The 14,641-nt window shown below is 39.8% G+C and overlaps 1 protein-coding gene across 4 annotated transcripts in view; it reads left to right on the top strand.

Moving 5' to 3' along the window:
• NEGR1 (neuronal growth regulator 1) overlaps positions 1-14,641 on the top strand; it is a 782,301-nt gene that overhangs the window by 604,828 nt on the left and 162,832 nt on the right. For all 4 annotated transcript variants that reach the window (XM_089692157.1, XM_089692158.1, XM_089692159.1 and 1 more), the window contains exon 6: positions 3,811-3,962. In XM_089692157.1, coding sequence (XP_089548283.1) covers positions 3,811-3,962 — 152 coding nt within the window. The remainder of the gene's footprint in view (positions 1-3,810; positions 3,963-14,641) is intronic.

The raw sequence follows: 14,641 nt of genomic DNA, 5'->3' as shown, positions 1-14,641 counted from the left end.
AGGTGCCTCTAAGTGTAGTATTGGTGGTTTATTTATGGGGCTCAGGTCTGATGAAGGAGCCCACTGGGCATGCTCTGAAACGCGTTACCGCCCCTACCTTACGTCACATCCAATGTATGCGTTCCATGACTCTTCTCGAGGTTACAGCCATCTCTGTTCCCATTTCCTGAGTTCCACGGGCCACGCTATCAGGCGTCCCTTCACTTCACCATTAGGAACATTGGTTGCAACTCACGATGAGCCTTTCATGTTTTTACTCCTGTAAGTGCAATTTTATCTTTTATATTAAATAAACCACCAATACTACACTTAGAGGCGCCTTCCTTTTTTCCATGTCTGTAAGCAATGCAGAGGTCATGAACAAGTGGTTGCAGCTTGGGGTGAAGAGGAAGTGTAGTTGAGGAACAAGCCAAAGGTTGGTAACGTATACCAACGTACACAAAGGAGCAATATATAGGCTGGAGAGAGTGTAGTAATCTGGCGAACAGGAAGTGCAAAGTTCAGAAACATGGCTTAAATCAGGAAGTTCATGGGAGGAGCAAAGAGTTCAAGGTTCACTAGAAAAAAAGAGACAAGGCAAGATTGTCCTAAGGAATCAGACAAGGAGCTGTCCAGCATCTCAGGTAGCACAGCAAGAAGAGCTACAACCAGACACCACAGAGGTCGCATGTTCATATCCAGACCCTGACAATCTATGGTGATTTTGGCAATGCTAGCCACACTCTCATCATCCTTCCAGTAACAGTAATTGATATACTTGTCTATGATGTTTCATTGAAGGCTTTAGGCAGCAATACATCTACCCATCCTTGTTTAGAGTCAAGATTCAAGACAATGGAAGGATCTAACTCGAATATTTTACACAACTGAACAGTCATTACACGAATGGACATATATTTGACTAAATAAATGAAATTTGTTGGTCCACTGCACTTTTTTTTACATTTTTTAAAGTAATTTTCTTCAGTCCTTTTTAATTTTCCTAATTGATTTTTTTAGGTGTAGCTTTAAATAAATATATTTAGCATTTAGTTTTTGTACATTTTTTTGATTGTTACATTACAAGTCCTTATTTTAAGTTTGCCCATTATGCCATCTTTTTGAGGTATCCCTAGTGGGGCAGTTAACAAGTTTTTTGTATTTATTTTTTGTGGTGGGGGTTGTACCTTGGATGACAGTGTGCTAAAGTCTATCCATCCTTGTTTAGAGGATGACATTTGAATATATTAATTCCATGGCAAACAGAGTGATTTCCTTTTCTGTAGAGGAAAGGAAAGACATCTAAGCAGGGCCAACAAATCTAATGCTCATGCGTTCACATTATCATTAATCAGGCTCCTTTAAAATCCCCCTAATTATTCAATCAAGTGTATCACTGTGCGAACAATCAAAGCATACACAATCACCCTTAGTCGCTGTTTTGCAAGGGAGCCGCTAAACCTGTTTAATGGAAAGTCAAAGCACTCTATGTTTTAAATGACATAACACCATGGAAGTGGAATAAAGTGGTTTGTTATATCTCATGCACACCATTTTATTTAAGAGTAAAAAAAAAGGATAAGGTTACAACTTACAGTCTGACTTTGTAAAGAGCTCTTAAACCCCTAGAGTGAAACAAAGGTTTATTACTTATTAGTGTCCTTGCTACAGTAAAGTGGTGATTTAATATACTGTATAGTATTCTATATAATATAAATCCTGTCGGTACTTGGCACCACATTGCGGCATAAATGATCCCGTTTACATTTTGACTCTGATATATGAGCATAAATGGACGTGTCAGTTTGACAGCAGGGAAGTTTTTGATCTAAGGTATTTAAGGATGCTATAGGCAACAAGTCCACTTTGTCTTTGGGTGTTCAATGTCATGTTAGCCTGACTTTACCTCTGTTTTTTTTTCCTGATATTTTCTTGCAAAAAATATTTTTTTAATGCCACCCTTAGACAAAAAAAAACAGCCCTTTTTTTCTTTTTTTATCTAGTGTTGTATGTGTTTAAATAAAATAGTGTTACTTTAGAATAAAAGTATACTCCAAAGACATGCTGGTAGGTTAATTGGATCATGTCTACATTGGCCCTAGTATGTGTATGTATGAATGTAAGTTAGGAACCTTAGATTGTACGCCCCTTCAGGGTTAGGGACTGATGTGAATGTACAATGTATATGTAAAGCACTGCATAAATTGATGGCGCTATATAAGTACCTGAAATAAATTAAATAAATAAATAAATTTATTATATAATTTGCTCTGTTTAAAATTCCATTAACATTATGATTCTGATACAAAAGTGAATTTGTGTGACTTGCGAGCCAAATGCAATTCTCTCTAGTGGATCGCCAACATAAAACACATAACTTCAACTGTGTACCTAAAATATTTCACCATTATATGTTGCGCTCCTAAATAACAAAAAAAAAATTTTTAATTCCCCTTAAGAAACAATAACCAATTAAAAAAATTAGTGAATCATCAAATCAATTTAATATAATAGTCCCATCAAGATGTATGCTCACCTCCTTTGTTGCCTACAATTAGGCTATACACGCTTGTGGTTCACCTTCCTTGGAACCTGCCATATAGAGCTAAATTCTGGCAGGTTCCAAGGAAGGTGAACCACAAGCGTGTATAGCCTAATTGTAGGAAGGAGGTGAGCATACGTCTTCACTAATTGGAGGATTCACAAAAAGTCACAAATTGAAGAGCAATTATCACCAAGTCACTATTATTGGACTTTTATTTTTATTGATGGGACTATTAATTATATTAAATTGATTTGATGATTCACTAATTTTTTAAATTGGTTATATATTTATAATATTGTTTCTTAAGGGGAATTAAAAAACCTTTTTTTGTTATTTAGGAGCGCAACATATAATGGTGGAATGATTCTGATACAAAGCATTGCAAAGTTATTTACAAATGAACTAAAGTAGTTTTTTTTTGTTTTTTTTCATTTTTGGCACTTTTTAATTAGGACTATAAAAAAATGAATACCTAAAAAAAAACAAATAAAAATGAAATAAAGTTTAATAATTAAGGGTTAATTAAAGAAAATAAATAAAAAAAATAATAGTTGAAGGGAGAAGAGGAAGAATGAGTTAATTAAAGCTGATTAAGGTAAATCTAGGGTTAATAAGGATAAAGAGTTAAATAGGCAATTTTTATTTAAAAAAAAAATAAAAAAAGATTGTTTTTCAGGTTGCTTTAACTGTCAGCATCTGCATATCAAAGTTCATCCCTTTGATCTGCAGATGAATGAAACAACCTGGATATGAAAATAATGCGCTGCCCTTGATGGACACTCACAGTTAATTGTTAATGGCATCCCAAATGCATCTAACAAATGCAGCAGATTTGTGGCCACTAAACTGCAATTTTGTGTGTTTCCATGTGTTTGACAACCCATTGAAAATAATTGGCTGTCAAAAATTTAACATATGGAAACGTGCAAAAATGCGCTTGTTCTGATGTAAAGCGCCGCTAAGTCAGATGGTTCTTTTTCTGCCTTTGCTAGGGCTGTATGTATATACATTACAACTCCTGGCTTAATTTTCAGAGCTGAGAATTGCCAACAATTGGGAGGAGAGGATGCGGCAGTGGAGCAGAAGGAGTAGACGCATTACACATGCCCTATGTACTGTGAGGACTTTTTGGGGCATGTTCTCAACTGGCTAACACTTAATTGAGATTTTTGGTGATTGAGTTCACATACACTTGAATAGAAATCTTGGGACATTATACAACCAATAAAATAACAACTTCATCTTCCATAGGACATTTATAATATATACTTTTGTTTTTTTGGTAGACTGACAAACGGACAGAAGGGCATCCTTATAAAGAACTACAGCACCAGATCGATCCTTCACGTCTCCAATGTAACAGAAGAACATTTCGGCAACTATACTTGTGTAGCGGTAAACAAGCTGGGTACCAGCAACGCCAGCCTACCACTGAACCGTAAGTAGCAAGCTACAGCACGTGATTATACATTGTTACCATGGTCTGTGGAGTGACGGCTCACTTTTGTGGTAAATCATGATAGGATGGTGCAGCTAAGTAGTATTTCTAAACAAAAATTAGACAGGAGTTCTCTCAGGGGTAATAGTAGTTGGTGGAAGACCTGCCCGTCCTTATTTTAGTAGCATAACCACTATATAGCTCACACTGGTAAAGCACTGTTTTAAAACTTACAGTAACATTTTTTTTATAAATGTTTGGATGGCAGAATTTGTGTATGGGACTCTGCAGAAAGTGAAAAGAAAATCTCTATTACATATGGTACAACTAGACAAGTTGAGGTGAACCCAGCCAGACCAGTTGTGTAGAACCCAACCAGACCAGTTATGTAGAACCCAACCAGACCAGTTATGTAGAACCCAACCAGACCAAGTTGTGGTGAACCCAACCAGACCAAGTTGTGGTGAACCCAACCAGACCAGTTGTGTAGAACCCAACCAGACAAGTTGTGGTGAACCCAACCAGACAAGTTGTGGTGAACCCAACAAGACAAGTTGTGGTGAACCCAACCAGACAAGTTGTGGTAAATCCAACCAGACCAGTTGTGTAGAACCCAACCAGACAAGTTCTGGTGAACCCAACCAAACAAGTTGTGGTGAACCCAACCAGACAAGTTGTGGTGAACCCAACCAAATAAGTTGTGGTCAACACAAGATTTAGTGAATAGAGTTAAAAGGAACCAAAACCCCTACTTAGCTAGAGCCATGCAAATCATTCTTTTTTTTCCTGGCTCATCTGTACATCAAGAAATGGTTTATGGGGAACTTTTTGGTTACTTGAAAGTGGTGGTAAAGGTTAGCTGTAACTATACGTAAAAACTTTCCTCCTCCCCCTTCCCATCTATCCTGCATAGCCTTTGTAAAAAAAAAAGATCTGTGCATTTACTTTGGTTGGGTCATGTGATACAGTAGCTCTGACTCCCCTGTGTAAGGGAGTGCTCGACAACAGCTGTGAATTCCTGATGCTGTGATATCACCCACAGGCTCCCATAGGCAATCCATTGTCAGCACTCCCTCCTCTCCTCTGCAGCCTCTGCTCTCTGACACAGGGCAGCTGGAGCTGCTGGATCACGTGACCAGACAGAATTAAAAAAAGGTAAGTACACAGACCATTTTTTTTTACAGGCTATGTAGGATAGGTTGGAGGGAATGTTTTTAGGAATTGTTATATTTAGCCTTATTTACCTGTTTAAGCCTACCTCACCATAAGGTGTGTCATTCCATGAACCCTACTCTGTAGAAGCCATGGTCTTTGTATATTACACTGGTGATGGCAAACTAGCCTGAAACAACTACATGTTCTTTGGAATACATGGCTCTATAGTATTAGACTTTATCTGCATTATAGGCCAGTGGTTGTAGATGCACAGTTGGTGACAGGGAAAATAAAGAATGCTTTGCATGTCTTCACCCATAACCCTAAATGACAGGAGTCATGCAGTTACCTTCTATTATTACATGTGGGTCCACCCATTTACATCCCTGCATTATACTGTAAGCGTGTATGTATGTGTGTAAAGAAGTTTAGGAGGCTGTGAAGAGCAGAACCATGCAGACTGAACAGAAATGAATCAGGATTTGTGTATCTGAACGCTATGCGTGGGTCACCTCTAAACACTTTTTGTTTATAACTCATTCTAAATGCCTGTGAAGTCTACTCAAAACCTTCCACGTGGGGTTCAGAAAACCCTCCCTGCTGTGCTGCCTGGCCTAATTCAATCTACAGCAAACAAAACTCAGTCATGAGCTGAACCAGACGTTACCTTGTGCACAGAAGGGATCCATCCACACTTCATGCAACATTTAATTTCTATTTTTTTATTTTTCTGTGACTTGATAAAAATGGCTATTCTATAGTATTAAAGAGTATATTATATGTTTGTATATATTAGCCATATATATATATATTAGAGAGAGAGATTTTTATATTTATTATTTATTTATTTTTTTATCTTTTTTTTTATAATCCTCTTTTATTTTGACTTGAAAATAATAATTATTCTATAGCACAGTATTAAACATAAAATATATATATATTGTACAGTTCTCAAGAGGGTGTACATACAGTGGGGATCGAAAGTTTGGGCACCCCAGCTAAAAAATTGTATTAATGTGCATAAAGGAGCCAAAGAAAGATGGAAAAATCTCCAAAAGGCATCAAATTACAGATTAGACATTCTTATAATATGTCAACAAAAGTTAGATTTTATTTCCATCATTTACACTTTCAAAATAACCAAAAACAAAAAAATGGCGTCTGCAAAAGTTTGGGCACCCTGCAGAGTTAATATCTTGTACTGCCCCCTTTGGCAAGTATCACAGCTTGTAAACGCTTTTTGTAGCCAGCCAAGAGTCTTTCAATTCTTGTTTGAGATATCTTTGCCCATTCTTCCTTACAAAAGTCTTCCAGTTCTTTGAGATTTCTGGGCTGTCTGTCACGCACTGCTCTTTTAAGGTCTATCCATAGATTTTCAATTATGTTGAGGTCAGGAGATTGTGAAGGCCATGGCAAAACCTTCAGTTTACGTCTCTTGATGTAATCCCCCATGGATTTCGAGGTGTGTTTAGGATCATTATCCATTTGTAGAAGCCATTCTCTCTTTAACTTCAGCTTTTTCACAGATGGCATCAAGTTACCATCCAAAATTTGCTGAAATTTTATTGAATCCATTTTTCCTTCTACTCGTGAGATGTTCCCTGTGCCACTGGCTGCAACACAACCCCAAAGCATGATTGATCCAACCCCATGCTTAACAGTTGGACAGAGGTTCTTTTCATTAAATTCTGTGCCCCTTCTTCTCCAAACGTACCTTTGCTCATTCCGGCCAAAAAGTTAAATTTTAACCTCATCGGTCCACAGAACTTGTTTCCAAAATGCATCAGGCTTGTCTATATGTTCATTTGCAAAGTTCAAACGATGATTTTTGTGGTGAGGACGTAGAAGAGGTTTTCTTCTGATGACTCTTCCATGAAGACCATATTTGTACAAGTATCTCTTTATAGTGGAATAGTGTACCACAACTCCAGTGTCTGCCAGATCTTTCTGGAGGGATCGTGCAGTCAAACGTGGGTTTTGAATTGTTTTTCTCACAATCCTGCGAGCTGTTCGGTCTGATATTTTTCTTGGTCTTCCAGATCTTGCTTTAACTTCCACTGTTCCTGATGACTGCCATTTCTTAATTACATTCCGAACAGAGGATATTGACATCTGAAAACGCTTTGCTATCTTCTTATAGCCTTCTCCAGCTTTGTGAGCGTCAACTATTTTCAGTTTCAGTTTTCTAGACAACTGCTTAGAAGAACCCATGATGCTGATTGTTGGGGCAAGGTCAGATGAGTCTGGGCATTTAAAACCTTTGAGATTGACATCACCTGGTCTTCCCAGACGATGACTGAGAACAATCCATGACACTGGCAGGTCTCAGCTTGGCAAAGGGGGCAGTGTATGCTATAAATTCTACAGGGTGCCCAAACTTTTGCAGACGCCATTTTTTTGTTTTCTGGTATGTTGAAAGTGTAAATGATGGAAATAAAATCTAACTTTTGTTGACATATTATAAGAATGTCTAATCTGTAATTTGATGCCTTTTGGAGATTTTTCCATCTTTCCTTGGCTTCTTTATGCACATTAATACAAATTTTTAGCTGGGGTGCCCAAACTTTCGATCCCCACTGTATATTTGTAATAACTTGATGTAATTGCACCTCCCGAGAATTCCTAAGGTGGATGTAACGGGCAATACAAGACTTATCTTTATACCATGGGCTTATGAAGAGCACTATGGGCTGTCTTTAGGGAAATAAAAAAATATGCATTGCAGCACATAATTATTAGAGCACCTGCACTTACAGTTTTGTTTTTCAAAGTCCCACATTTACCTGTTGATCCTGCCAGGGAAGTCCCCTTAATCTGGCTTCCTGTGGTGTTGTGGCAATGATGCTGCACTGCTTGTGAACTGAGAGCAAAGTTGCCATTCTCGTGTAGGCTGGGCCTGCTTGCACTACAGTGGGAGGAGAAAATGCTGCAGGGGGGCTTTCGGCATTGTCACTGCTGATTCACAAGCCTGTAGTTGGTCAATCAGCACCTAGGCACACCTATCCCCATCCACTGGTTTCTGGATTGACAGCACTGTTTCTGCTGCCAAAACCTCCCACTGTGAGCTGCAGTGTCTGGGAGGGGTGCCTGTGAGACACAAAAGAAGAGGATTTGGCTCAGTCAGAGAGGGTAAAGAAAGTTTTTGGTTTACTTTATAAATCTTGTATTTCACATAGTAACTGGACTTGGTACTCATCTAGACTGTCATACATGGGGCCTTTTAGTAGTGTTTTATTTAATGATGGGCATTGGTTCTGTTACTTCTCAAATTTAGATTATCTCTGTTAGCAGAATGTGATCAGTTGGCTTCTCTTTCCAAAATTTCTTAAAGGACCTCTTCATTTTGATAGGCTACTCTGTGGAACCAATATCTGATATAAATAATGAGCCCGACTTAGAGGGTTTTAAGAAATATTTTTCACAATATTTAGCCAATACATTTTTTTTATGCCAAAACTGGAATTGGAGTCTTTGGGGTTATTTACTAAAACTGGAAAGTGCAAAGTCTGGTTCAGCTGTGCATAGAAACCAATCAGCTTCCAGGTTTTATTGCCAAAGCTTAACTGAACAAGCTGAAGTTAGAAGCTAATTTGGCTACCATGAACAGCTGCACCAGATTCGGAGCGCTCCAGTTTTATTAAATGTACCCCTCTGACACCAGTGAGAAATATACACATTTCTTTGTTGAAACAGAATGGCAAAAATAAAAAATAATAAAAAAAAATAAACACAGGACCTCATAATTTGTCATGCAAAGATGAAGGTGGATACTCAATTTTTCCTATATTAGGCCCATTCATGAACAAACTAGGCTTCTTCTACTATTAAATGGAAAAATCATTAGCTTTTGAAAATCCAAAACTCTGCTGCCTGTAGATATTTGAAGGCTTTTTAGGATACAGAACTGCAGTCTCCGAACCTTTCAGTATGAGGGCCACATTGTATCTTTAACAAATACTTGACTTGTAGGCCGAAAAAAGAAGCTTTTTTGTAATTAGATTATAATGTGATTCAGAACAACAGAGAAAAAAAACTTAAACAAAACAAAGCAAAGAAATTCTAAATAAACTTGAGCCCAGATTCCCTCCTTACATCAAGGTCCCCATCAGAGCCCCCCCCCCCTTACATCAGCGTCCTCATCAATGTCCCCCCTTACATCAGAGTTACCCCTTAAATCAAAGTCCTCATCAATTTTTTCCTTTACATCAGGGACCCCCCTTAGATGAGAGTCCCCATAAGCATCCACCCTTACATGAAAGTCCCCATCAGAGTCCCCCCTTACATTAAGGTCCTCCTTTATATCAGGGTTCCCTCTTACATAAAATTCCCCATCAGCATCTACCCTTACATAAGAGTCCCCATCAGAGTCCACCCTTACCTCACACACTTACAGAATGGCTGGGAGCCTGGAGAACTCTGGAGTGTGGCTGTAGCAACAGGTGTGGACAGATGAAGTACTGCCCTCCTGTCAATGCACAAGCGTGTGATTGGTTGTTAGAATGTTGGCGGTCCTAGCAACTGACAGCACCACCAGGAGAAGGGGAAGGGGGGATTGTGGATGTTGGGGAAAAATAGAGACCATAAGCTGAATTGAAGACCTGTGTGAGACACCACTGACTCTAGCAGTGGGCAGGATATCATTCCCACCAGCCAAAAGTTTGACTAGAAGAGGTAGATGCTACAATGGCTGCAGAGCAACATGTATTGAATAGCTTGGAGTGCCACTCTAAACTCTGAGGTCTCTGCCATGGTGATCCACATCTAGTGCAGGTGTTGGCATCTGGAATACTCTTCCAAAAGTCAGGTGTATAGATAATATGGAGGAGTCACACACCAAGTATCCCAAACCTTGGTAGGGGTTTTTACTACTCGCAAGCCATGCCCTCAGGGTTTAGACATAGAGGTTATCAGCTGCAGAATTACATCTTGTAGATGCATGGTTTTGCACTTCATGGAACTTTAGAAAAATGGGCAAACGGAGTGGGAAAAGGTTGAACTTTGTATTACCCCAACTTGGCACAGTTTGTAAAATTTGCCTAATATTTTGAATGTGTCCAGAAGGGCATTTCCACTCTGATCTTTGACTGTCGTTATTCAGGAGAGCAGTGATTCCGTTGTGTATAAAGCCTCTTTCTTACATGTCTTTGGGTTTGAGGAGCAAGTAGCATGGGGTAGAGGACCTAACACCTTCCTATGTCTGCTCTATTGAGGAAGAACTGCATGCACAACAAAATAATTAATAGGAAGCCCTAAAGCAGCTAAAGAGTCTCATAAAGTTGTAACCTCTTGTAGGGCCAAAGGCTTAATTGGAACATGAAGACTTCCGTGTATATCCATTACCATAAAAACCATTGCAGACAGTGTAGTCTGAACCAAAAATTAGATCCACCAACATTTCCATATTGTAACCAGTGCAGCAAATGTGAATTCAAGCAACTGGACTATTAAACCTTAGTACAAGGACTTCCAGTGCCGAGTGTAAAGTACAGAAATACCAAGTGGACATAATCAGACATTTTGTAAATTTGTTGAAGAATTTTATCTTGACTGACCTTTAAAATAATCGTACCATGAAAATTTACAGTTTACAAGAACCATTCAGGCAAATGTGAACATTACAAAACCACATTCAATTTTGGGTTGAAAAGAACTGCTTTATTATCCCTCATAAGCCTAGGCAAAGATCATGTGACCTCTGGCTATCAGGAGACTAGTGTGTGTTTCATGTCATTAGAGTCATATGCATATAAGTTGGTGCCTTTATTCACACCAACTCTGTCTGATAGACTTGCTAGGGGATAGGAGGATCAGCAAGGCACAAGCACAGTGTAAGGCCATTTTTGTGAAATTTCCTTTATTCCTGAATCTCAGTGAGGAATTGCCCACTTCTCCTCTAAATATCACTAGTGCTTGTCATGTGACCGGACCTATCCCAGGATACCCAGCGCCAAAGATTCCAGTAAGGTCACCACGAGGTGATATCTTGACATTTACACATGCAAATATTCCTTGATGGATGGCGCGCTCATTGCTCTGTATGTTTGTCTTTCATATCAGTCTTGCATACTAATTTGTATTTCAGCTAATCTCTATTCACGGAATTAGCCTTTAAACTGTGACTTTTATGTGTGATATTGAAACTCTGCTCAGGGGAAAAAATGTCCATTTTAAATTAATTCTTCATTTTCTGATGAGACTACGATGCACTGTTAACCATTTCAGTGCCTTAGGCTCATGGTGTCTGGCCTATATTTATAATGAGAATCGTCGATAGTGCGGCATGCGTACCATTGGGAATTTTAATTTGTTGATGTTGATGTTTGCCTTACTGGTCAAAGCTCGGGATGTACTGTGAGGACAGCCTTATGGCAAGATAAATGCTTTATAAAATTTCACTTGCAGAGGAGAACATTAAAGTGAGTGTAAACGTAGATTTAAAAAAAAATAACAAACATACTTACCTGCAATGGTTTTTCAGCCCTGATCCTCCTCTTCTCCGATCCCCCAACAAGACTCCAGGCTCCTCCTCGCTGCTGAGTGTCTCCATAGCAAGCATGGCCTGCTATGGCTTGATCCCGAGTCGAGCTGTCCATTGATTTGGGCTTGTCCCCGCCCCCACCCTTTACTCACTGGCTGTGATTGACAGCAGCAGGAGCCAGTGGCTCCTGCCTCTCTGTCCAGTCAGGAGAGAGAGAGAGACTCTGTTCTCGAGCACAGCTTGGGCTCAGGCAAATATAGGGGGGGTTGGCTGCACTCAGAAGGTTTTTTTTATCTTAATGCAGAGAAAGTCCTTCTGCCTTTAGAACCACTTTAAGGGGAGTATGCTGGTATAAATCTGAACTTCAGGCAGGAAGATATGGACAAAAATGTGTCCGAGTTTAAGTGTATTTCAACATATTAACATGTTCTAACATAGCATAACCTAAAGTGGTTGTAAACCTCTGAATTTAAAAATGAACAAATCATATCCTTCTATAGTGTGTACTTGCTTCTATCCAAAGCAGCAGCTGTGATTTCTGGCCATGCTGTCATTCCTCTGTAGGAGTCACTTCTAACAGTCTATGCTGACACCAAGGGTACCCAACCCTCCACCACACAGCAAGCAATTTACAGCCTCAGATGTGCATGATTCACTGTGAGACTGTGTAGAGGAGGGGGGTGTCCATTTCCTCCTCTCAGTTCTCTGCTCTATGCTGTTGTCAGGAATCAGCAGCAAGGATGGTCAAATCTGCTTAGCTACACTAGGAAATTGGGAACAGACCATACATAAATGTATGTGTATATATGTATATATATATATATATATATATATATATATATATACACAGTGAAGGAAATATGTATTTGATCCCCTGCTGATTTTGAATATTTGCCACTCACAAAGAAACACACAGCCAAGGCAACAAAGAAGTGGCTCAAGAAGAAGCACATTAAGGTCCTGGAGTGGCCTAGCCAGTCTCCAGACCTTAATCCAATTGAAAATCTGTGGAGGGAGCTGAAAGTTCAAGTTGCCAAACGTCAGCCACCAAACCTTAATGACTTGGAGAGGATCTGCCAAGAGGAGTGGGCCAAAATCTCTCCTGAGGTGTGTGCAAACCTGGTGGCCAACTACAGGAAACATCTGACCGCTGTGATTGCCAACAAGGGATTTGCCACCAAGTTTTGTGAAGGGGATCAAATACTTAATTCCCTCATGAACATGCAAATCAGTCATCATTTGTTAGACATGCATTTCTTTTGATTTTTTGTTGCTATTCTGTCTCTCAGTGTTACAATACACCGAACATTCGATTTTTAGACTTATCATTTCTTTGTGAGTGGGCAAACATTCAAAATCAGCAGAGGATCAAATACTTATTTCCTTCACTGTATATACTGGTCAAAAAAATTAAAGGAACACTTTGAAAACACATCAGATCTCAATGGGGAAAATATTATGCTGGATATCTATACTGACATGGGCGGGGTAATGTGTTAGGAACGTAATGACGCCCCATCATTTGATGGAAATGAAGATCATTAGCCTACAAAGGACTGAATTCAAAGACACCCTGAAAATGAAAGTGAAAAAATTATGCAGCAAGCTAGTCCATTTTGCTGAAACTTAATTTCAGCAACTCAAAATGGTACTTGGTAGTTTGTATGGCTCTCATGTGCTTGTATGCATGCCTGACAATGTCGGGGCATGTTCCTAATGAGATGACAGATGATGTCCTGTGGTATTTCTTCCCAATTCTGGACCAGGGCATCACTGAGCTCTTGGACAGTCTGAGATGCAATCTGGCAGCGTCGGATGGACCGAAACATGATATCCCAGAGGTGTTCTATTGGATTTAGGTCAGGCGAGCGTGGGGGCAATTCAATGGCATAAATGCCTTCTTCCTCCAGGAACTGCCTGGATACTCTCGTCACATGAGGCCGGGCATTTTCATGCACCAGGAGGAACCCAGGACCCACTACACCAGTTTAGGGTCTGGCAATGGGTCCAAGGATTTTATCCCAATACCTAATGGCAGTCAGAGTGCTATTGTCTAGCCTGTAGAGGTCTGTGCGTCCCTCCATGGATATGCCTCCCCAGACCATTACTGACCCACCAACAAAATGGTCATGCTGAATGATGTTACAGGCAGCATACTGTTCTCCATGGCTTCTCTAGACCCTTTCATGTCTCACATTTGCTCAGGGTGAACCTGCTCTTATCTGTGAAAAGAACTGGGCGCCAGTGGCGGACCTGCCAATTATGGTGTTCAGTAGCAAATGCCAATCGAGCTGTATGATGCCAGGCAGTGAGCACGGGGCCGACTAGAGGACGTCGGACTGGAGGTCATTTTGTAGGGCTCTGGCAGTGCTCATCCTGTTCCTCCTTGCACAAAGGAGCAGATACTGGTCCTGCTGATGGGTTAAGGACCTTCTATGGCCCTGTCCAGCTCTCCTAGAGTAACTGATTGTCTCCTGGTATCTCCTAAATGCTCTTGAGACTGTGCTGGGAGACAAAGCAAACCTTCTGGCAGTGGCACATATTGACGTAATCAATTACCATGAATGCAAGGATCATTTTTAAAAGTGACCATCATAGTAAGCTACTGTGAGCTGTAGATGTAGCAATTATTGGCAGGGATTCCCTGAGCCTGGGAAGTTATTTCAAGGGTTCTATAAGAATCCCAATGTCTCCATAAAGAGTACTTGTCCCTTGCCAATGCTATCACACAGGGGGCTTGTTAGCCTCCTTGTGATAGGGATACAATTAAGAAAAATGAAAAAGTGTATGAAAAAAAATTATATACAGTTGCAAGAAAAAGTATGTGAACCCATTGGGATTACGTGGAGTTTTGCATGAATTGGGCATAAAATGTGCTCTGAACATCATCTAAGTCACAACAATAGAAGAACACAGTCTGCTGAACATAATACTACACAAACATTAGATGTTGCTATGGTTTAATTGCACATAACATGTAAACATTCACAGTGCAGGGAGGAAAAAGTATGTGAGGTCCTAGCTTAATGACTTCTCCCAGAGCTAA

The sequence above is a fragment of the Staurois parvus genome, unplaced genomic scaffold (assembly GCF_062004578.1).
Source record: "Staurois parvus isolate SC_StPar_1 unplaced genomic scaffold, SC_StPar_1.0 ptg000578l, whole genome shotgun sequence".
Taxonomy (NCBI): Eukaryota; Metazoa; Chordata; class Amphibia; order Anura; family Ranidae; genus Staurois; species Staurois parvus.
Note: the sequence above shows the minus strand (reverse complement) of the source record. Positions and strands in the feature narration are given on the sequence as shown.